This window comes from Momordica charantia (genome assembly GCF_013281855.1).
Source record: "Momordica charantia cultivar OHB3-1 chromosome 3 unlocalized genomic scaffold, Mcharantia_2.0 BLBB01000003.1, whole genome shotgun sequence".
NCBI classification, from domain to species: Eukaryota; Viridiplantae; Streptophyta; class Magnoliopsida; order Cucurbitales; family Cucurbitaceae; genus Momordica; species Momordica charantia.
In genome coordinates, this window is record NW_028275161.1 from 14,926,183 (window position 1) to 14,950,307 (window position 24,125).

Here is a 24,125-nt window from a genome sequence, read left to right on the forward strand (position 1 = left end):
AAAATTTATAAATTATAAAGATTAAATTGAAAAGAAAAAAAAATTGAGTACGAGAAATATGTGTCAATTACCGCTGAAATCTCAACTTTAAGGAGTAAAATATATATTTAGTTTTTTATTCAACTTTATTTATTTATTATTATTATTTTGAAGGGTGATTTTGCAAGAAGTTTAGTATTGTTAATTTTGTTAGTGCAACAAATGTGAGATACGAAAGTTTGAACCTCTGACCTCTAGTAAAGAAGATGCTTTAAACATTGAGCTAGTATCATATTAGCGTCGTATTAGCATCCATGTAATTTTATAGATTTTGTCCACATACACAAATAATAAGCTTAATTTTATACCTAGTTCCAAATTTATTTTTTTTAATTAAATTTTGGTGTCTTTTTTTAATGAGAAGTATTATTAAAGTGAAATTGAAAAATTCTCGTGTCAACTTAGACATAACTCAACTAATTAAGTTATATATCTCCCACTAAAAGATTGTAGGTTCAAATATGTAATCGATGGTGTACCGAACAAAGTTTTCATCCTAAGACCTTAAATTTCCTAATATATATATATATATAAACTGAATTTTAACTGACTGTTGAGAAAATTCTGAAACCATTGAAAATTAAAAGAGAGGCAGACAGCCAGCGATAATCCTGAAAGCATTTAATAACGAGCGACAGCATTTCAGCATCTGAGGGGAAAAAAAAAAACTACACGTCGGCCATGGCCAATTACTTTGATTTCTTCAAATTAAGGAAAAAAAAATTCTATAGTTGAAAGTGGAAAATTAAAATGGACGGTTAGAAAAATTTGTCAAAAAAAAAAATAATAAATTCACATTTGAAATAGGTTGCCTTTGAATTGAATTGCTTCAATTTTTCCAATATTTTGTAACATGCATGAAAGCCCCTTTTGGAGACTAAACTTTGAATGCCCACTATTGCACTGCCGACACTTTTTTTTTTTTTTCCGAAAAAAAAATAATATATTCTTGGAGGCTAAGTCAACGGTAATATTATAATTATTTTAGTTGTAAATTAAATTTATAGGTCAAATTTATAGGTCCAACCATCAAGTCAAACACATTGCATAGCATTTGACCAAATTGGATCTTTAAATAATCATTAAATACAGTATTTAATCAAGTCGAGAAATAAAAGGATGAAACGATAGTTGAATCAAGCATAACTTATCATTCCTAGGGCGTATGATTCGATCTCCTATCCCACAAAATTATAATTACCTATTATCCATGACACCCAAATCAATGTTCCAATTATAAACTATGAACTTAAAATAAGGTAGAATTAGCGAGATGAAATATAACCCAAGTATATTTTTTTTTTTATCATAAGTTGAATCGATCATGAATCTGGAGATGAGAGAGAAAATAAAATGGGACTACAAATTGTCACCAACATGGGGGACTACACCTGGGCTTTTTGAGGTCCAAATTTAACCATAAGTTGGGCTTTTATCTTGAACTTTATGAATGACAAAATTCTTGGGGCTCATATCTTGAACCCTAAGCTCAAATTTAAGCATAAAACCCAAGATATTCAACTTTTTGGGGCTCTAGATTTTCAATTTTAAATTTATTATTTCAACTTTCTCCCTACCATAAAATTTCAAATTCATTATCTTTTTGTTATGCATTACCTTCATTTCAAGTTTTTTTCATCCCACATGAGATAATGAATTTTAAATCGGTAATTCTCTGAACTCGTTCCCTCTCAATTTATCTTAGTCCATTTAGACTAATGAGACACGGTTTTTAAATAGATAATAATTCTATTGACTTTCTTTTTAAACTTTTTAAACTTAAATCCCTTCTTCCCTCTCTGTTTTATACCTTTATATGGTATTGGAGCCCATTCTTCTTCTCCAATGGAACAACACCGTTCATGTGGGACAGACTTTTTACTTCCAATTAACAGAAGAACAAAATGGAGGAAACCATTTCCTTTGATCTGTTTTACTATTATAATTATATTTTATATATACTTTAAGTAATCACGGATTATTTAATCCTTTTAAGGAAAAATTTATTTACAATTCAAATGCGAGAGGGTGGACTCATTGTTTAGGTCTCGAAATGGGTACTCAAAACTACTCATGCACTTACTCTACATGGGAATAATGAATTTGTCCCAAAATATCAAGATGAAGTCACTGTGATTAAAATATTTATTTTATATTTTAACAAATCACAAAGAATATATATATATATATATATATATATATATATATATATTTCCAACCCAGCTGTTGATGCAAGATTTGGCCGAGGCGCGGAAGACGACCTTGGAGGTCGGCTGCGAGCACTTAAAGGGCTACTCAGGGTACCTGCAAAATGAAAGTCACTCCGACGTTCAAGTTAGTGCTCAATCCGAGCTTAATGGGTAAGCATCAAACAGATTTCTCTTACCTGGAGTCATGGATGAAGGGTGTATTTATAGCGGTAGTTGGGTAGATACACGTCCTATCAGTACAATCCGGTGCTCAAGGAGGGGCTTGCTGAATACCCGTCAGTTCCTGGCAATGACCAGTCCGACTCCCACTCCAAAGGATGAGGTGACGCGGCCGCCTTATTCGTACAAGCAACCAAGGTCGAGCTCCCAGGTCGGCTCCCCAAGCCGCACTACGTCCAGGTCGACCGTGTGTAACCTACCCCCAACACCAGCTTATATGAAGACATACATTGTAATATGATACTCACTATCGCATGTCACCCACAAGTAGGATCAAATCAACATTATCCATAACTCTTTTAGGTTATTAGGATAAAACTTATGACCTTGGTATTTTTCTTTTAATGAATAGTAAAATATTTACTAATTCTAAGATTTTAGAGTATAAATCTTTGATTAAATTCACTAATTCTAGGATCAAATCAACATTATCCATAACTCTTTTAGGTTATTAGGATAAAACTTATGACCTTGGTATTTTTTTTAATGAATAGTAAAATATTTACTAATTCTAAGATTTTAGAGTATAAATCTTTGATTAAATTCACTAATTCTAGGATCAAATCAACATTATCCATAACTCTTTTAGGTTATTAGGATAAAACTTATAACCTTGGTATTTTTTTAATGAATAGTAAAATATTTACTAATTATAAGATTGTAGAGTATAAATCCTTGATTAAATTTGAGTCAAATAAACCATTATGATTAAGGTGAGACTCTTAGGAGCCGTTTGTTTCATGGGGATCAAAGATTTCCATGGGATGGGCATCTGGATTTTTGTTTGTTTAAGGAGAATGTAGGATACTCGAGTATCTCTAGATGTTCGGGTATCCTAGGATGTTCATACGGAGGGCATCTAATGAGTTTTAGATGCTTTTCTGACACACGGGTTTCCAAGATTCCCATATCGAGGACATCTACTCTTTATATTTTTGCCCTTCATTTAATTTTAATAATTTAAAGCAATTATATTATTAATAATATTTATTATCATAAATATATAATTTTAAAGCAACATTTTTCTTAAGTCCCACATACACGTGATATTTTCCTGATAATGCGATGATAAAAAATAAATAAATTTCACCTAAGATAACACCAAACATATAATTATCTTTTTGAAAAAATATTAAAGTTGAAAATGAAATTTATATTAAATTAATATGAATTAATTTGTTCTACAAAATACATAATACTAAATTAATTAAAATAAATCTATTATATTAATGAATGTATAAATGGTATGAATATTCGTATGGATATTTTCGGAACATTCTATAAATTTAACACTTGCCAAGAATATATCCTACAAAACAAACGTGACTATCTAAATAGTAGATGTACGGCATCTACATTCTCAACAATTTACGGATATAGGGGATCAAACTTCAAATCAAATTTACATATTAATTACTGTTGAGCTATGTTCATGCATAAATTACCAATGAGCTATGCTCATGCATAATTTTTTTTAAGGATCATATATTTAGTAATTTAAATGTCTATTACTGCTGAGCTATGCTCCGACATAAATTTAACTTTTTCCTTCCTATGTTATAATTTTTTATTCAAATTCAAATTCAAATTATACTTTGGTGTAAAATTTTAAACTTTTTCCTTCTCATGTTATAATTTTTTATTCGAATTCAAATCAAATTATACTTTCGTGTAAAATTCTGAACTTGCTACTATATTTAAAAATAGATATTTTTAGTTTGTCATTTATCTAATTATCTCTTAAATAATATCTTTAGGCAGTAAATATAAAGTTTTAAGTCCTAAATATATGATCCTTCAAAAAAAAAATCCTAAATATACGTGTAATAAAATAAATCAGAACTTTTTATAATTGTTTTAATAAGTACTATTATTCTAATTAAAAAAAAACCTATACACAATTATCATTATAATGAAAATGATAAAGAACATAATCAATTTCAATAAAACTAAATAACAGGGTGGAATTTATCAATCATTGTAAATTAATACACATTACATAATAAAAAAATCTTATACACAATCATCATCATTATTATTATTATTATTATTATTTTGAGAGGAACAATCATAATTATTTTTAATACTATTTATAGTATAAAAACATTTATATATTGGGCAAAATAAATCAACATAAATGCCATTTATTATTAAGGCGTTCGTTTATTCATCACAATTAATAAATTCCCTTTGCAAAAGTAATTATTAGTTCAAATTGGAATGACTAATTTACAATAGCAGAAACATTAAATTTAAGGTTAAATAATAAGTTTAGTCCTGAATAAATTTTGATGGCCATGTTTATCTAATTCTTATTAAACTTTAAAATGTTTCATTACTGTCTCTAATCAATTTTGATTTCATGAAATCTTTCAAGTATAATACTTGATCAAATAATCATGTGATATACTTATTAAAAAAAATATTGGTCAATTTGACACGACACGACACACAAAATAGTGTTTAGAACGACATTATTTAAATAAGAATCATTAAACTTTATTATACTTGTCAAAAACTAAATTTATAATTTAACCAAAAGAGAAGAAAGGAGAAAAAAAATAGATCATACATATTTAATAGGACAAATATAATAGAAAATATAGGAAGAATCTCAAGATAAAAGTAGAAAAAAGGATGCAAAAACCTTTCTAAATAAAAGCAAAAGGAAAAAAGGTGAGTTAGGTGGATGGAGGAAAAAGGGATAAGTTTTTCTTTTTCCTTTTTTTTTTTGTTAAAAGAGATAATAAATGAGGGCAAATGTACAACTCAACTATATTTTTATACTCATATATATTACATACACACACATATGAAGACATAGGACAAGATGAGATGTTCACAATCACCAAAAACCAACATGACAAGACATGGGAATCTTAGCTTGCCCAAAGGACATCTTATATCGTACGGATCAAAAATTGCACAATCCAATCTTAACACAAACCTCTGCCGTGTAGTGCATTTCTTACCCTATTTTCCACCATTCATATTTTTGTCCCTTCCCCTGTTTTTCGAGTCGCTACGTGTTATGCGGGTCGATAAGGATTCGAATATCTATCTTTTAGAATACAATGTATAATACTGTAATTAGATTGACTAGTGATTAAGGACCTTTCTTTCATGAGGTATGAAATTGAACCAATATCGTAATTTGATATACTAATGTGATTTATGCATTATTCAAATTAGAAGTGGTTAAAAACTTCAAACTATGTTATGGTGTTACTTCTTTTTCAAATGTAGGCGAGGAGACTGGTTGTTTTTTTTCTTCATCTCTAAAATTCAAATTTATAAACTACAATTATCTTCTAAATTGTCTAGTCACGTATTAGTTACTATGTCGATTTAATTTCTATATTTTTAAAAATTTTAAACTATCTCTAAATTTGGTTTCGTTGACAATAATATCAACTACACCTGGAATGCTTTTTATTAGTTTGTAAAGTTGACCTTCTATTAGTGGAATTAACATACATCGAAAATAACGGCATAATCCAAAATGAAAATACATTATTAGAAGTTTAATCAATGTTTAGTTAAGTATAGATACATAGATTAAATTTGTGCAGCTCCAAATATTAAAAAGAAGGGAATAATTATCTAATGGTTATTACCCATTCCAAACTATTAGATTGTAATCTCATAGATTAAAATTAAATTATTCTAATTTTTATGTAACCCTCATGTCTACTAACGTATTAACAACTTCTAAACCTACAAACAAATTTTTGAAATATATTCTTATACAACAATCCAAGTACATATCCAAATCAAGGACATAAATATAGAACCCTCAAATCACATGCTCTTAAGGAAAAAGAGAGAAAAAAATGAGCAAAATTTCTAGCATCTCATGATTTTGCCAAGCTAGACAAAATGGCTGCAGATATTGGAATCAAAACTTACCATCAAAATAATATTATATGTTTGAGATTTGAAATAATAACCTAAACAAAACTCTCCTTATATGGTTTTAAGGTTTCAATTTAAGTCTTTAGAATTTTGGCTTAGTTTCATAGTTTGAATTTTTTAACTCCCAAATCTAGGAGTATTCAAAATTTGGTACTTAATTACCCTAGCATTTTCCTACAATTTTGAAATTTTGTCCTCATCGGCCAAGATTGATCCAAACTAAGTATGCTTGAGCCACCGAAAAACAAGGTTTCCTATAATTTGTTAGATCTCACCGATGATTTCAAATAAATCACTTCTCATCCAAATTTGGACATATAAACCTTAACAAACAGTCAACTACCACAATCCTTCAAGTAGGAAACATTTACTCATTTGTCAGGTAAATAATTAACTGTACTAGCATCATAAACTATGAGAACTAAATTTAAGAACTAAATTGAAACATAGAGACAAAATTTCTTAGAAGTATTTAAACTACCCATCTGGGAAAAAGCAATTGAGGTTTGGTTTAAGATATTATTAGTAAAAACAAAAGACATTTTGGAACATTTATTTAGGCCTATGAGGTTATTATTGAAGGCCCCATTTATATTTGTTATATGTGAACAAAAGGGTTAGATAGTGACATTGGAGATGGCAGCTTCACAAATCCACAGACAAATCCAGCTGAGTGACTGCCTTTTTGGCTGTCATCAGAGACAGAAATTTGCTCTGCAAGTTTTGTATGTCATTAATGGCCACCATACATGATGGAGGAGAGAGAGAGAAGAAGAGAGAGAATGAGAGAGAGATTTCAAAGTTGCAATCAGCCAAGTTGATAGGTCTCAATAATTGGCCCACCAAAGAGATATGGACTACTTGTGATGCAAAAAGCGAAGCTCTGTAAGACTCAAAACAATGGCAGTAAGATGGGAAAAAATGACCAATTCCCAACCCCGTGGATTCTCATTTCCCATACCAAAACTTCCTTAAATTACGGTCCACTGATTTATCGGACACAAAATAGAGCCCGTTTTCAATATGTCGAAATATCTATTTTCATTGATAACTACCACTAGTTTACAAGATATTACTAAACTTTGAAGTCGGGTTTAGAAAAGTTAGCTGAGGAATGGTTGAAAGAATAATCGAAATATATTTTTAAATTTTCGTCACTGACTTATTAGACACAAAATAAAATTCATCTTTAATATGTCGAAATATCTGTTTTCATTGATAACTACCACTAATTTACAAAATATTATTAAAGTGGGGTTTAGAAAAATTACCTGCTGTGAGGAGGGGAGATTTTACATGTCAGAATGGAAAAGATAGGTCTGTTTTCCTGCCATATAATACACACATAAAAGCCAAATCCAAGACCCAATCCATTGATGGATTACTGCTTTCTATAAACAAATAAAATGAATATAAATAAATATTCTTCAAGAGAGAGAGGAACCCACCTGAAAGTAACAGAAAATTATAGAGAAGAGAGAGAATCTCATCAGTTTTGGTTTTCTCTCTCTTCTTTTCGGTATAGTAATTAAGTCGTTTATTGCTGATGCAGCATCATCAAGATTCTCACGTTTCTTTCGAAGACCGATGAACAGTCATGATCTTGCATGTGAATCTTGAAGATGCTACACCCGCAAACAACGCCTGTATCCACCGTCCTAGAGCATAATTCAGTCGAATGATAAGAGAGACTATAACATAAAACCCTTCTAAATTCAAGACCGTTTCATCCAAAAAAAAAAAGAATACAGATCGAGAATCCCTCAACCCAAAAAGAGATCTCAGCAAAAACAAACAGAAAATTATAATAATAATAATTAATTACGTGGATCCTTCCCATTTTTTGGAAAAAAAATTTCTTTTTGGATTCTCGAGCAATATTTTCAATTCTATTTGATAGAGAGAATTGAAGGGTAAGGCTCTCAATCAAAACACAAAACCCATAGAACTAAAATTTATTAAAAAGAAAATAACAATAAAGTTACCAGAAGAAACAGAGGTTGAAGAAATTTTTGAGGCAATAGAACAGAGAAATTTAAAAAGAAAAGAAAAAAAAAAAGAATGAAAGAATTTCTCTATCTAAAAACCGAAGAACGTGTAGAGAGAGAGAGGAGAGGGAACAGTGTAAGATGAGATGACCGAAGAAAGAGTCAACATATATACACGTAAAGCATGCCGACGTGGCAGCTGGACTGGTTTTTATTGGCTGTTGAAAAATGTTTACGTTTATTTATGTATTTTTATTTTTTGAATTTGGGGACTGGGTCGTTGCTTAGCTGTTTCTCGCTCATATTCCTTAATAAAAAAAACCTAATTTTTTTTTTCAAAAACAAAAGAGAAAAAGAAAAAAGAAATTATTATTCTCATAGCTAGTGGCGCAATCCTCGTATTGACCATTTATTATTATTTATTATTTTGTTTTGAATTTCCTTTTTCAAAACATTTCAATGTATGCCGCCACTTCTATACTTCTTTGTTTTCTTTTTCTCTTTCCCTTCCGGAAATACCCAAAATACCCTTCTCTAGTTTTGATAGTCTAGATTTCTTTCTTTTTTTTTTTAAAAAAAAAAGAAGTTTATTGTTTAGATCCTAAAAAACTTGGTACCAAACCCATAATAATAAAAAACTAAAAATATGAAATTCAGCTTTATTTTTTTTTTTGTAAAAAATTCCTTGTTTTCAGATTGGTGGCTTTGAATCACCATTCAAAGAAATCTAAAATTGAGTTTATTTTATTTTGGCCTTTTTGTAGCTTTCAATAAAATAATAACTAATTTGGTTGGTAAATTTTGAACTGTCTATTTCCCTTATAATTTACTCTAAGGTCCTATTTGTTAAAAATTAGACAAATTTTAGGTGTAATTATCATGTTAGTGGGTAGTTAATTTCATAGGAAGTGGATGTAAACTTGAGGAGAAATTTTTGGGCACAGTGGCATGGTGATCTTGATGGGAGAGAAATTCAAGGTTAGTGGCATAACGGTGTCAGTGGAGAGAAGTTTAAGGTTTGTGGTATATTGGTTAGTTTTACATTGTTCATATAAATACTTGTAGCAATTTCTCATTTTATGAATCAAATCCTTCCTTCCTAAACATTTATCTTGTTTCCTTTCTATTGTTCATCTTTGTGTCTCGTTACATGGTATCAGAGCGAGGTTCTTTATCTCGTGTTTGTGTTTGAGTTTCGTGCTCATTGTCTAAGTTTAGTGCTCGTTGCTTGAATTTAACACTCGTTGAAGATGAATGGTGGAAGCAATATTTGTGTAGACAAGCTTACCAATGATAACTATAGCTATTGGAGGCTATATGTATTGAAGCCTTTCTACAAGGTCAAGATCTGTGGGATCTTGTTTCTGGTGATGATGCGGAAATTCCAAAAGACACTCAGGAGAATGCTGAGGCGCAAAGGAAGTGGAAGATCAAGTGTGGCAAAACGTTATTTGCTTTGCGAACTTCTATTGGCAATGAGTATATATCGAGCATGTTCGTGATAAAAAGTCTCCAAAACAAGTGTGGGATACACTTGAAAGGTTGTTCACTCAAAAGAACACGACGAGATTGCAGTATTTGGAGAACGAACTTACTGGAAAAACTCAAGGTAATTTGTCGGTTTCAGAGTACTTTCTGAAAATTAAATCTTTGTGTTCTAAAATTTTAGAACTGGATGAGGAGAAGCCCATTAGTGATGCTTGTTTGCGTCGTTATCTCATTCGTGGACTGCGAAAGGAATTTATGCAATTTATTTCTTCGATACAAGGTTGGGTAAATCAACCTTCTATCATTGAGTTGGAAAACTTGCTTTCAAATCAAGAAGTCTTGGTGTAGCAAATGCTTGGGAACAACAAGCAAACTGCACAGGTGGAAGATGTTTTTTATGCAAAAGATAATTCTTATTCCAGGCGTTCTTCAGATGACAACAAGCACTCCAAAACTGAAGGGCAGTCCAAAGGTAACATAAAAAAATGTTTTAGGTGCGGCAAGTCGGGACATATCAAACATGATTGTCGGACCAAGGTTGTGTGTCATCATTGTGGGAGGCCAGGTCATATTAGACCAAATAGTTGGGTGAATCTCAAAGAAGCGGAAGCAAATGTTGTACGGGAGAGTAACAAACCTGAACAATCTACTTGGGATCAATGTTTGTCGATTGAAGCTGTCGACCAACCCATTAACATGCATGTCAATGCTTCTATAGATTATAATGAGGATTGGATTATTGACTCTGGTTATTCTCATCATACTACTGGAAATGTTTTCTTCTCTCTGAGGTACGTACACATCATGGAAGAAGAGTCATTGCGACAGCCGATAATTTCTTACATCCTGTTGTTGAAGAAGGATGTGTTAATGTTGAGAATGGTGCTCCAAATGTTGGTGGTGTTTCTGTTAAAGATGTTTATCATGTTCCAGGCTTGAAGAAGAATCTGGTTTCAGTCTCTCAGATTACCGACTCTGGGAGGTACTTTTTTTTTTTGTCCAGATGATGTGAAAATTGAAGCAATTTTCAGTTGATATTTTGTTAACTGGAAAGAGGAAAGATTCCCTATCTGCAAGTGATGCATATGTTGAAAATACAGGTCAGAATGATAGTGCAACACTTTGACATACTCGGTTGGGTCATATTGGTTATCAACAGTTACAGAGAATTTCGACAAAGAAGCTTTTAGGTGGTATTCCTCTACTTAAAGAAATTCATCTTGATGTGGTTTGTCCTGGTTGTCAATTTGGAAAATCAAATCGTCTCCCTTTAAGACAGTAAAGCTACTGTTCCATTGCAATTAGTTCATTCAGGCTTGATGGGGCCAGCTTGTCTTGGCTGCATGCAAATAACCTTCCAAGAGAGCTTTGGGCAGCAGCTATTCAGACAGCTTGTCATGTCATAAATCGCCTAGCTTCATGGTCGGGTCAGATCAATCTCCATTTGAAGTACTATATCATCAGAGACCCAATGTGAGTTATCTTCGAGTTTTTGGGTCAATTTGTTATGTTCATGTTTCAAAGAGTAAGCGTACTAAACTAGACCCAAAGGCAAAGTGTTGTATTTTTGTTGGATATGATACTCATAGAAAAGGATGGAGATGTATGGATCCAAATACAAGAGAAATTGTTGTTTCTCGAGATGTGGTGCTTGATGAGGTTTCATCACATGAAGTGGACGCGAGTACAAAGAAAAGTGGTGTTACTCTATCACCGTTCTTTAATGATGATGTGTCAAATGAGAAAGATTTTAATGGTAGTTCTGGAGAGAATGTTAGAACAGATGAAGCTACAGAAAGTACAGTTCGAAGGTCTTCTAGAGAAAGAACTCAACCCAGTTATTTATCTGATTACGAGGTACAGTTAAATAGTTGTTCGTTTGTATCTTGTTTTTTAATGGGTGATGTTTGTGAAGAAGAACCTCAATCTTAAAATGAAACCAAAGGTGTTCTTGAATGGGAAGAAGCAATGCATGATGAAATTTCGACTCTAAACAAGAACGACACATGAGAACTTATTCCAAGGCCAAAGAATGTAGAATTAGTTACTTGTAAATGAGTTTACAAGTTGAAGAAAAGGTCTGATGATACTATTGACTGATATAAAGCCCGTCTGGTTGCTCGTGACTTTTTACAACAATATGGTCTAGACTACGATGAGACATTCAGTCCTATTGCTAAAATGGTAACCATCCGAACTATTATTTCATTAGCTGCTTGCAAGAATTGGAATTATCCAATTGGATGTGAAAAATGCTTTCCTTTATGGAGAGTTGGATCGAGATATTTTTATGGAGCAACCTCGTGGTTTTGTTTCTAAAGAGTTTCCAAATTATGTGTGTCGGCTCAGGAAGGTTTGTATGGCCTTAAGCAAGGTCCACGTGCTTGGTATGGTAAGATTGCTCAATATCTTGAGTTTTGTGAGTTCAGGTCTTCAAATGCAGATTCAAGTCTGTTTGTTAAGAAGACAACCTCGGTACGTATAATGCTTCTACTCTATGTTGATGATATGATCATAACCGGTGATGATGATGTTGAACTTAACCGTCTTCGAGATGTTGTATCTATTCGTTTTGAAATGAAGAGTTTGGGCGAAGCTAAGTATTTCCTTAGTTTGGAGGTTGAAAGGTCAGGTGGATATTTCATCTCATAGAAAGGATATGCAGCAAGTTTATTGAATCGCTTTGGTATGAAAGAGTCAAAGCCAATGACTACTCCTATGGAGCCATCCTTGAAGTTGATTAAGGAAGAAGGAAAACTATTGGCAGATGCAACAACTTTTCGGCAACTCATTGGTAGTTTAATTTATTTGACTATCACAAGGTCTGACATCTCTTACTCTGTCTCAATTTATGGAGAAACCATGTGAAGCTCATTTAATTGCAGCAAAGAGGATTTTTCGTGAAGAGCACTTTGAGTTTTGGCTTGTTGTATAAACAAGCTACTTCCTTTGTGCTGAGTGGTTTTGTTGATGCATATTGGGCCGGTAATGTCAATGATAGACGTTCCACAACCGGGTACTGTTTTAATAGGGGCTATATCATGGTGCAGTAAAAAGCAAACTTCTGTTGCTCTTTCGAGTTGTGAAGCAGAATATGTAGCAGCTTCTATGGCTACTCAAGAGTGTATTTGGCTGAAAAGACTAATGGGAGAAATATTCTCTATTTTGGACTACAAGTGTCCATTTTTTGTGACAATGAAAGTGCAATCAAGCTTGCAGGGAATCCAGTGTTTCATGCTCATACAAAGCATATTGAAACACATTTTCACTTTGTTCAAGATAAAGTTTTGACACAAGACATTCAGTTGCAGAAGATACATTTCAAGGAGCAAGTTGCAGACATATTTACTAAGGCGCTTGGCAGACCCAAGTTTGAAGAACTCAGAAGTTCACTTGGTGTTATTGACCGTACATTTGCACTAAGGGGGAGTGTTAAAAATTAGTGCAAACTTTATGTGTAATTGTCATGTTAGTGGGTAGTTAATTTCATAGGATGTGGATGTAAACTTGAGGAGAAATTTTTGGGTATAGTGGCATAGCGGCATGGTGGTGTTGATGAGAGAGATTCAAGATTAGTGGCATAATGATGTTAGTGGGAGAGAAGTTTAAGGTTTGTGGTATAGTGGTTAGTTTTACATTAGGGAGAGAAGTTTAAGAGTTTTACATTGTCCCTATAAATACTTGTAGCAATTTCTCATTCTATGAGTCAAATCCTTCCTTCGTAAACATTTATCTTGCTTCATTTCTATTGTTCATCTCCGTGTTTCGTTACACTATTTTGTATATGGGGTTTCAAAGCTAGAGTTATGGAAGGTTCAATTATTTGCAATCTTATGTTGCTCTGTCGAGTTGTGAAGCAGAATATGTAGCGGCTTCTATGGCTATTCAAGAGTGTATTTTGCTGAAAAGACTAATGGGAGAAATATTCTCTATTTTGGACTACCCAATGTCCATTTTTGTGACAATGAAACTGCAATCAAGCTTGTAGGGAATCCAGTGTTTCATGCTCATACAAAGCATATTGAAACACATTTTCACTTTGTTTTGACACAAGACATTCAACTGCAGAAAATACATTCCAAGAAGCAAGTTGCAGACATATTTACTAAGGCGCTTGGCAGACCCAAGTTTGTAGAACTCGGAAGTTCACTTGGTGTTGTTGACCGTACATTTGCACTAAGGGAAGTGTTAAAAATTAGTGCAAACTTTATGTGTAATTATCATGTTAGTGGGCAGTAAATTTCATAGGATGTGGGTGTAAACTTGGAGAGAAATTTTTGGGTATAGTGGCATAGTGGCATGGTGGTGTTGATTGGAGAGAAATTCAAGGTTAGTGGCATAATGGTGTTAGTGAGAGAGAAGTTCAATGTTCGTGGTACAGTGGTTAGTTTTACATTGTTCCTATAAATACTTGTAGCAATTTTTCATTTTATGAATCAAATCCTTCCTTCGTAGACATTTATATATCTTGCTTCATTTCTATTGTTCATTTACACTATTTTGTATATGGGGTTTCAAAGTTAGAGCCATGGAAGGTTCAATTATTTGCAATCACCTATGTTGTTTTGAATTAGCTTCAGCTTAGATAATTTAATTTTGATAAATCAATCATCGCATTTAGCCTCAATATAGTAGACAAAATTACATCAGTCAGATTCTATAGATAAACCCCATGTCGGTACCTGTGATTTCTCAAAGATCGTATTTGGAGGCATGTCCAAGATTGGAAGGGCAGGCTTTTGTCTATCGGAGGAAGAGAAACTGTTGCTAAATTAGTGATTTAGACTATTCCATGTTATACAATTAATTGTTTCAAAGCTACATCACAGTCCAATCCTGATAGAGGGGTGTGGAGGAAGATAGAAAGATTCACCCGATGAATTGAAAATATAGCTATGTTGGTCAGGGATACAATTTCAAAACCAACAATCCAAGGGATCCATCGGAATATAGATGCATTCCTCTTGCAAATGTGTGGTTTAAACAGGAGCGTTTTCAAACTTTAAAACTTGCTGTTTGTATGAAAAATATGGAATTCAACTATATTTTTCATCAAATTCTCTATTTTCAAATGTTTATTTTTGAATCACCAACCATATGCAACCTAAATTATCAAGTTTATTTTATTTTGGTACATAAATTTTGGAAATGTTTGTACAAGCCAAACTACAAGAACACTTATAAGGAACATATACAAGATCAGTTAAATGATTTGTGATAAAATAATGGTAAGAGCTATAAATTTTTTATACAATTTAAGAAGGAAATTTTAAAAAAAATTAGAAACTAAAATAAAATTTGGAACTTTAAGAATTAAAATAAACATCCTAAAATTAATAGATCAAAATGGAATAAATTTGAATATTAAAATAAATATTATGAAAGTTTCATGAATTAAATTGAGATTTGTGGCATATTTGAGGGCTAGCTAAAATCATTTTTACTACCACCATTTTAAAATGAGATGTTTGGCAATAATTTCCAAAATCATTTAACTATTCCCAATCAATCACTGGAAGCTTATTCATAAGTGATTTTGGTTATATCTATATATATAGGAAATTAATTTTTAAAAAGGTTATTATTTTAATTTTTTTTTAGTTCACCTTATTTTTACCTTAAAATTTGAGAATTTTTTTTTATTTCTAAATTTTTTTTTGTCACTTTATAACTTTATTTATCTTTAATTTTGTTTATTCTATTTTTCTCTAAAATTTTTATAACTCATCTCTCTCTAAAATTTATCTAAGATTTTTTTTCTTTCTCTAACTTTTCTCTATCTAAGATTTTTGTCAAAATCTCAAACATCAAATATCAATCATTTAAAATCACTTTTAATTATATAAGAATCATTGAAAAAGTGTATAACAAAACACTAAAATAAATATATAAAAATTAGTTTCACAAAATCAATTATAATTTTTTCTTCTTTTTTTTTTTTTTTTTGCTAATATCACTCATTCTAAAATCGTTTCGAACGACTATTAAATATTTTATATCAAAAGAGGTTGCATGGCACGTGATACCCACAACTTTTTCGATATTATAATAATTGATTAAAACCCTTGTTGTTTAAAATGATTTTTAAGAATTAATAATAAAAAAGAAAATGATTAAACTATAGTAATGGACCATTTTTATATCACTGTTGTGATTTTCTAAAACCCATGACAAAAGAAAAATGAACTATTAGATATTGTCTTTTTTTTTCTCTCGTCAAGATATTAGATATTAAATATCGTGTTGTGTGGATCCATAGTGGGGTTGAATAATATATTTTTAGAACACAAAAAGAATTATATCTTTATTTACAAGTTTTCCAGAATATCTACACAATCCTCCATGACCAGCACTGAGTACGAAGCCAATTTGGTGTTTTTAGCTAATATTGGCCCCACAATTTAAATGTCTATTGTGCAACAAGGTGAAATCTTTGGTGTTTTATGTGGCAACTAATAACATCGAACATTTTTCAACCCAAACATAATTCAACCATTTAAAAAAGTATATATTTTCGATATAAAGTGGGAGGTCTCAATCCCTACCCCACAAATTGTTGAACTCAACAACAAAAGAAATTTGAATATTAATTATATAAAATATGTTACTAATGTTAAAACGAACATAGCTCAGCGGTATAATTGACAAATATCTCCAATCGAGAGGTTGTGAGTTCAATTTCTCACCCCCACGTGTTGTATCTGTATCTGTGTGTGTTACTAATACCTAATACCTTAGCCACTCTAAGTATACTGAACCATTTTAGGCACATATCTCCAATTAAGAAGTTTGAGTTTTGATCTCCACTCTCACACCCCATATGTTGTACTCAAAAAAGAAAAAAATGTTTTTTTTTCTTTTTTTGCGTTCAACAATCTGGGGATATGGAGAATCGAACCTCTAGCCTCGAGAGAAAGAATACAAACTAATTACCATTGGGTTAGGCTCATGTTGACTACTCCTATCCTCGAAGTTTAAGTTCAGATTCTCATACCTCATATTTTATTGTACTAGAAAAAATAAGTAAACAAAAAAAATTAAAACACATTAATAGAATATGAATATATTTAAAATAAAAAAAAAATTGCACATGGTAGAGCACGTGAAAATGTCGGAGTGGAATTCGTTCTGCTACATTTCAGCAAGAAACATTTTTTCAGAAGAAAATCACAATTAAAGTTTAATAAAGCTTGAACTTAAAACTTTGCTTTGGAATTGGGCATTTTCCTTTTTTAATTCATAATTACCTTTGTCCTATCTGCCATCACTAAATTCCTCACCAAATGGATTGCTTTTGAATTTAATTCTTTCAAATTTTGCTTTTTTTGAGTTTATCTTTATCTTCCACTTTCACAAAAATCATTACTCAATCTAAACTTTATTCCAACAGTGGGCTTGGAAAGATAAGACTAAAAAAACAAAGCTTTACTTAATACTATTGTAAATGTTAAAAACTTATCATCTACCCTAAAAGTGGTACATGCAACGTAATTTCTTTTAGAAGAAATGGGTCGATTCTATGAATTGTGACTCTAATTTCCTCTGGCTGTACGATCTCTTTTCCCACGTTTGTTTGTCACATCATGCTCAAATCAATTATCAACATAAGCATACTATATCATCATTTAGTTAATAATTATAGAAACTATATGTACAGTCAAAAGATGTTATTGAAACTTTAAGAGTTCAATAAACACTGATCATAAAAGACTAAATTTGTAAATGAATTTATAAAGTATAATTTGTAACATTAAAGGTCTGTTTGATAACTATTTTGATTCCTGTTTTTGGTTTTTGAAATTTTATGTAAATTTAAAATAATAAAATGGTCGTCGTGAGTTCGAATCCTCACCCCACATACCAAATATAAATAAATAAATAAATAAAATGGTTTCTAACCCTAAGACTGAGGAATGCTAACCCTTTTTCATGCTTTTATCTTATTCAAACTTTATAATAAAGATATCAAGAGAGGAAATAAGAAGAGATCCACCATTTCATAACGTCTAAACTATTCATGTATTTTATCTACATATATTTTCATAAGCAAGATGATATTCAAAACTATTCAATTTAATTTCTAAAATATTACTAATTCTAAGAAAATTTTACTATAACATGCATGCACTATGTTCAAATTTTGTACAAGCAAAGCAGCTAATTTGTACATTTTTATATTGTTCGTGCAAATAAAAATGCGACATAAGCAAACCTGATAGGCTGATACTGAAATCTCAACAATTAATTTAGCCTCCTAGAAAAGAGTTCGACCTTAATTGGTAAGATAAAAACCTGTCGATACAAACTAGGGGGCATAACCATTGAAATTCACATATTAAAATTATCAACAAAATTTTTCATATTGGAATGCTAATGCTACTATCCAAGAAAACATTATTTAAAAAAATAAAAATAAATAAAATAAAAGAAAACAAAGAAAGAGAGATCAAAACAGAGAGAGACAAATGTCCAAAGAAAACAAAGAAAGATTGTTTTTCATCTTTTATGTTTGTTTTCCGCTCCTTTTTGGGAGCTTGTACCTTTGAACATTGGTCTCTTTTCATTAATTATTCAACAAAAGGCTTTGTTTCTTGTTAGGGAAAACAAAAAGAAAAACAACAGAGAGAAAGCTAGTAGCTACCTGGAGTTCCCAAATGTAATCGAGATCGCCAGCAGCTAACCAATTCTTGCACGAGCTGTAATATGGCTTGAGAGCCTTTTGTTTGAGATTTTTCATCAGTTAGCAAACTGCTCCATTCTTCTCTGCATGCATAGATGAATAAGAGTGGAGGGGATCAAATGTCCCTCTCTTACTCTGTGGGAATGGATCCAGGTTTTGGCTATGCTTAAATCCTTTTTTGAGTCTAAATTGGTCCATTAAATCATATTCAAATTTTCCTTTAACCTCCTCATCATCTTCATCTGATTGATAGCCACTCTCTAGGATGTCCTGCAATTCCAGATCATCATATTCTTCATCTGATTTCGTAGATTCCTCATCCACTGATCCTATCTGCATCATTAAAAATAATAATGAATGAAATAAAAATAAACTATTGTACTGCCTCAGATGTATTAAAAATTTTTGTGCACGTAAAAGAAGAGGATTGGGGAGTACTTATATTTAAAGGCTAAATCATATTCTACTTCTGTTTTAAGGCTAAATCATATTTTATAATCTTGCACCAGATGATAATAGTATGGAATAATAAATGAAAAGATACTCAATTGCCATATGGTTCTTAAAAGAGGACTCAAGCCGATTCTAGTATTCTGATATGAAAAAAGCCAGGCATATGGCAATACATATTACCATCATATTACCTCTTCATGGAACATCTTGTCACCATCATCACTAATGTCTTCATCACTACCAGACTCATGTGGATCGTCAACCTCGTCATCACTACCATGAACTGAATTATCCTCCTTGAGCTGTAGGGAAATATCAATTTTATGCATCAAGATATTATCAAAGTCCCAGTAAGGAGAGAAAATTAGTAACTGAATGTTGCAAGGAAAATTGACATAGAAAATTTACCTCCTTCGAAGGTCCATCTAATATCCTAGGGGAACTGCAGCAAGATGAGAAGTATCTACTACCAGTATCAGTCCATTCAGCTCTCGACTCATCAAGACTACTAGCATGACTAGGGCCACTGCTACTTGGCCAAGCACTGATGCCATAAAGACCAAATTGAAGATTAACTGGTTCAACCTTACCTATATTAAGTGATCCACGCATCCAATTCCCTACATTATCATCTGTCTTGAGGCCCAGAAGAGGTTTACCATTGCTATCTACTGAATCAACGGGCCAAGCCTTTGCCACCGATCCATCAGTATTAACAAGAGCCATCAAATGCTTAGAACCTTTCCTTTGGATCATCTGAAACATACCCTTGGAACTCAATGAATACGCTACACACTGGTTCCTGTACTCCTCATCGACTACACTAACAGTATTTCTGGAGGGATCATAAAGCTGCTCCCCAGCCTCACGCCTACGAAGGCAGCTGAACAATGTTGCTTGAATGGCAGCAACGCTTTTATCAACATTGGTGTTGTTTATTTTGGGAACAAGATGCTTGTCAGCCCGCTTGCAGAGATAGTCCTGAATTGTTCTAATATTTCGAATATACTTCACATACTTGTTTTTTGCTGGGTCCAATGCCATATATTTGGCACGTACTGCAAATCGTTCCAAGTGTTTTTCCTCATTCATTATATAGATCATGAATGGTATAATTGAAGGGTGTTTCTTCATTAGTCCCATCTGCAGATCAGGATTATAATTGTTTTTTGGAAAAGAAAGTGGATGTAAAGAAATTAGCTATAATAAAGAAGTGATACACAAGTCATGTATACAAACCATACCACAAAACTCAAGCTTAAGTGAACTCCCTCAACAATTACAGATTCTTTCCGCTCTTCCCATGCAGTAATAAGACGATCAAGACTATCTATCACCATCTCACTCTGCGCTTTAAATCCTTCAATAGCCATCTGCTTTGGACTGATTAATTCCAAATTGTTCGGAACTTTCGTTGACCCTATTAATAGGCTGTCAGAGTTCTTGGTCATCAAACCATCAGCACTTTCATCTTTCAGGTGCTTGTGAGAAATTCCAGCCAATTTTTTTGCTTTCTTCCTAGCCTTAGATTCAGCAACAGCCACAGGATCCAAAAATTCCCCAGCATGGTAGGTTGATGCCCAGAGCAAAGGATTTTGTTTATCATCCACAAAGCTCCTCATCATGTGTCGTATAGAGTCAGTTGAAACCACTGTTGTAATTCCCAACCTACTACCCTATAGTGGGAAGTGCAGAATGCTCAAATTCCAGAAATTTTAGCATGCAAATAAATGTCACAAATTGAAATTACTTCGTTGTGATATGTGACATTAACCAAGGGTCTCACTTAATAAGTTCAACAATTCTGGGATATAAAGATAGATATCAGGAAAACAAAAAGTTACCAGCAGCGCTGACAAAGTGGATTTGCCACAGCCGCTAGTACCACATAATAGCACAGTTACAGACTCCTTCCTTTCTCGGATTCTGCAGTGAGAAATTTTAAATAAAGGATATTATGTAATGCAATGTGCACCACACAGAAAGAGAATGAAATAAATGACCCTTTCTAGATACATCATTAGGAGCTTATTGCTTAAATATTGTCACGCTCCATATACACGGCCAACAGATGATGTTAAGTTACAGTAGAATGTGTCTTGCAATTCTGAGTGTTCTCAACATTGATTCTGTTTAATAATTTTGCATGTATCAAGAACAATATCGTTTACTATTTTCAGAAAGCAAATGTGGCTTTGATGACTGGCAGTGGAGCAAACGATAAACAGACAAGAATCTAATTGGAAATATAAGAAAGACCCATATATGTGTTGGCAGCTTGGACATTTCTTATTGTGAGGACACATTCCAGAAAATTTAAGCACCTCTCATTATACACTTAGACTATCAACTCGATAGGCTGCATCTAAGGGCTTCTTATTGGATCTAGCTTCTTAGAAAGCCACCTTTAAACTCAGTCAGAGATAAACATCAATACTATCAAACAAGCTGCAGTACATGCTACAAATTTGTTGATGAACATGTTCAAATGCATGAGAAATAAGTATGAAAAGTGTTCTCTGCATCTTACAACAGAACATGCACAAATATCCAATTTCTAACCAAATTAATATTCTCACTGCAATATATAAATATAAATTTACATCAAAATTTTGATTCTTAAATCATATGATTTGATGAAAAAATGAGACTTTTTAAGTACCTGCACGCCAACATCAGGTCTGCCCTCTGATTGGGACCAACGTACTTGTACTTGGCCAGAGAATCACAAATAACATCCAAGAAAGTTTCTCTTCTAACAACAGCAGTCCTGCTTCTTTTATATAACTCGAATGGATTATTCTTGCAATTATCACCTTCTCCTGAACCCAAATTATTGAAAATCTCCTCTTCATCTAAGCAATCATAGTAGTGATTACTATCTATTTCAGTTTTTCCAACCAAAGAAACTGATCCCAACATGTCCAAGTCTTCAGGGAGAAAAGCATCAGTTGAATCTTCCTTTCTTATTAATTCAAATACCCATTTGCTTATCTGGCCACAGAAGAATGCGTTTAGAAAAACAAAACTCTTTCAGCATAAATTTCAATCATTTCAAGTCAGGGATGTATGGCTTTCAAATGGAAACCAAATAAGATTGACCATTAAGAAATAAAAAAGCAAACGAAAAAGGCAATTAAGGAAATTACAACCTACCCAACATCCTAGCCACAAAGATAAAAGACTTGCTCAACGACTAAATCAAAGGTAGAGAAAATTGAAAGAAAAGAACTGACAAAAGCACCATTGGTTTTCACAATCTGATATCTCTCAGCCGTGAAACTGATAGGAACCCAAACTTGAGATATTTCAATCTTTACTCTCAGAAACATTTTTGCTACCAGAAGATCTGAGTACCATGGCAATAAATTAATCACATTACCTAATGCACACAACAATGTAATACAGGGCTAAAGGTAACACTAAAATACATAAATATATTGTATCTTTGTATACTTTATTATTCTTGGGGTTCTATTTTATTGTTTCTGTTTTTAATCCCTGGTTAAGCTCTTTGGATTATAATTGATAATCAGACTCCGAGTTGAACATGAAGTCCTCAGATTAGTCAATTAATTTTAATCGGATTTCCCAATTATAATTGAAATTCTACATCCTAGTTTAAATCTTGTAAGTTCCACAGGTAAATCTCCAATGACACGTCTTAACAACCCTGTTGAAGACAAACTTGCTAGTTAGAAAATTCAACTGTTAAATTTGCAGAAGAATCCACATGGAATCTGGAAGTATATAAATTCAAACCCACCTCCAAAACCTAGGAAGCAGCAGGAAAAACGTTAAATCAGCATAACAACAGACCAATAAGACCAGGGTATTTAAAAACTGTTTCCCACATGAAAATATCCAAAGAAACACAACCAATCATCACAGCTGGAAAGAGTAATTGAAGCATCTGCATCCTAAGAATGGATCTACCTGAACAAATTCGATAAAACAAAACAAGAATTACCTTGAAAGCGTGCCGCGGTTTGCAACCCATGAGCTGCAGAGTGCTCTGCAGCCCATGACGGGTATACCTGAAAGACCCTTTCCCGTTCTCCGGCTTGTCTCCCGCATCCACCACTACTACGTAGAGCAATTTGGGAAGCTCAGCCATCGCTGTCCGCACTAAACAAAATCACAGCAGCATTTATCAACATCCAGATGCAGTATAATCAAAATTGGTAGCGCAGGCAGGCATCACGATCGAATAATAAAAGAATGAAGAAAGCGATTGACGGAACGTTTCCACAACGACATTGCATCAATAAAATATGTCGAGAAACGCGAATAAAACAACAGAGCGCTGACAGGAAGAAGAGGACGGAAAAGGAACGCAATGTGGATGTAGGGAGAGCAGGAATCAGAGGGAAAATGGAGGAATCGAGGAAGTCAAACCTGGGAAAATCCAAAATCGGTGGAAAATAGAGGCGAGTCTCCGGCGCTCAAGCGAGAATGAAGGTGGAGAAGAAGCGAGCTTCCATGGCTTTTGCTGTGTGTGTGAACTGTGAAAGAATTACGAAATTGGGGCTGGTTCCGCGCGAGAATTTCAACTGCCATGAACAACCGCACGTTTTTGGCATTACAGAGAGATGGAAGAGGGAATGTGGTGGTGGGATTTGTAATTTTGTGATAATTTTGGGGCCAATTTGTTTAATTTGGGGGTTTGAATTGGTCAATCGGGGAAATTCGTAAATTATGTTTTTTTAGTTCAACCCCATGAGACGGAGGTTAGGGGAGATTTTTAAAGAACTCATAGGTAATGAGTACGGTGAATTATTCTAAGTTTATTATTTTAAAGAAAAAATCAAATTAAAAGTTAATTTCTCGTGATAAATCTTCATTTAAAATAGTTAATTTTCATGAAGGATCCTATTTGAAATGAAGATGTAAACGTCTCATGAATCATAATTACAAATTATCAAATATATATATATAATACAACAAAATTTTAAAAGGTAAATTTACCATTAAGACTATATACATGCGTTAAGAGACGACGTGAGGTGGGGTAGAGACGGGGATGAACAACGTATTCCCCGCCCTTATCACGTTGCATTTAGGTGACAGAGACAAAATATTTCTCATCTCGGTCTCGCAAGAAACCTAAACGGAGATATCATGTCCTAACAA

At 32.8% G+C, this 24,125-nt stretch overlaps 1 protein-coding gene and 1 long non-coding RNA gene across 2 annotated transcripts; both read right to left on the minus strand.

The window, feature by feature from the left end:
• Positions 1–1,935: 1,935 nt before the first annotated feature.
• On the minus strand, positions 1,936–8,420 carry LOC148212449 (uncharacterized). The gene is made up of 4 exons (XR_015789620.1): positions 7,832–8,420; positions 7,655–7,710; positions 2,426–2,664; positions 1,936–2,343 (listed from the first exon to the last, which is right to left on the minus strand). It is a non-coding gene; the product is annotated as an uncharacterized LOC148212449 (long non-coding RNA).
• A 9,883-nt stretch (positions 8,421–18,303) lies between these two features.
• On the minus strand, positions 18,304–23,656 carry LOC111020498 (P-loop NTPase domain-containing protein LPA1 homolog 1). Its single transcript, XM_022297180.2, has 8 exons — positions 23,391–23,656; positions 22,963–23,120; positions 21,655–21,986; positions 20,837–20,918; positions 20,237–20,668; positions 19,401–20,135; positions 19,184–19,294; positions 18,304–18,872 (listed from the first exon to the last, which is right to left on the minus strand). Exons 2-8 carry the CDS (start codon positions 23,107–23,109, stop codon positions 18,600–18,602), a joined length of 2,112 nt encoding a protein of 703 aa, XP_022152872.1. The 5' UTR covers positions 23,110–23,120; positions 23,391–23,656; the 3' UTR covers positions 18,304–18,599.
• Positions 23,657–24,125: the final 469 nt, after the last annotated feature.

What these genes read in the sequence shown, in the direction of transcription:
- LOC111020498 (XM_022297180.2), bottom strand. Translation starts at nt 23,109, where the DNA reads ATGGCTGAGCTTCCCAAATTGCTCTACGTAGTAGTGGTGGATGCGGGA. An exon ending in GACCTGATGTTGGCGTGCAG is followed by an intron (nt 20,919 to 21,654) that starts GTACTTAAAAAG and finishes TTCTCACTGCAG; the next exon opens with AATCCGAGAAAGGAAGGAGT. An exon ending in TAGATGGACCTTCGAAGGAG is followed by an intron (nt 19,295 to 19,400) that starts GTAAATTTTCTA and finishes ATTTCCCTACAG; the next exon opens with CTCAAGGAGGATAATTCAGT.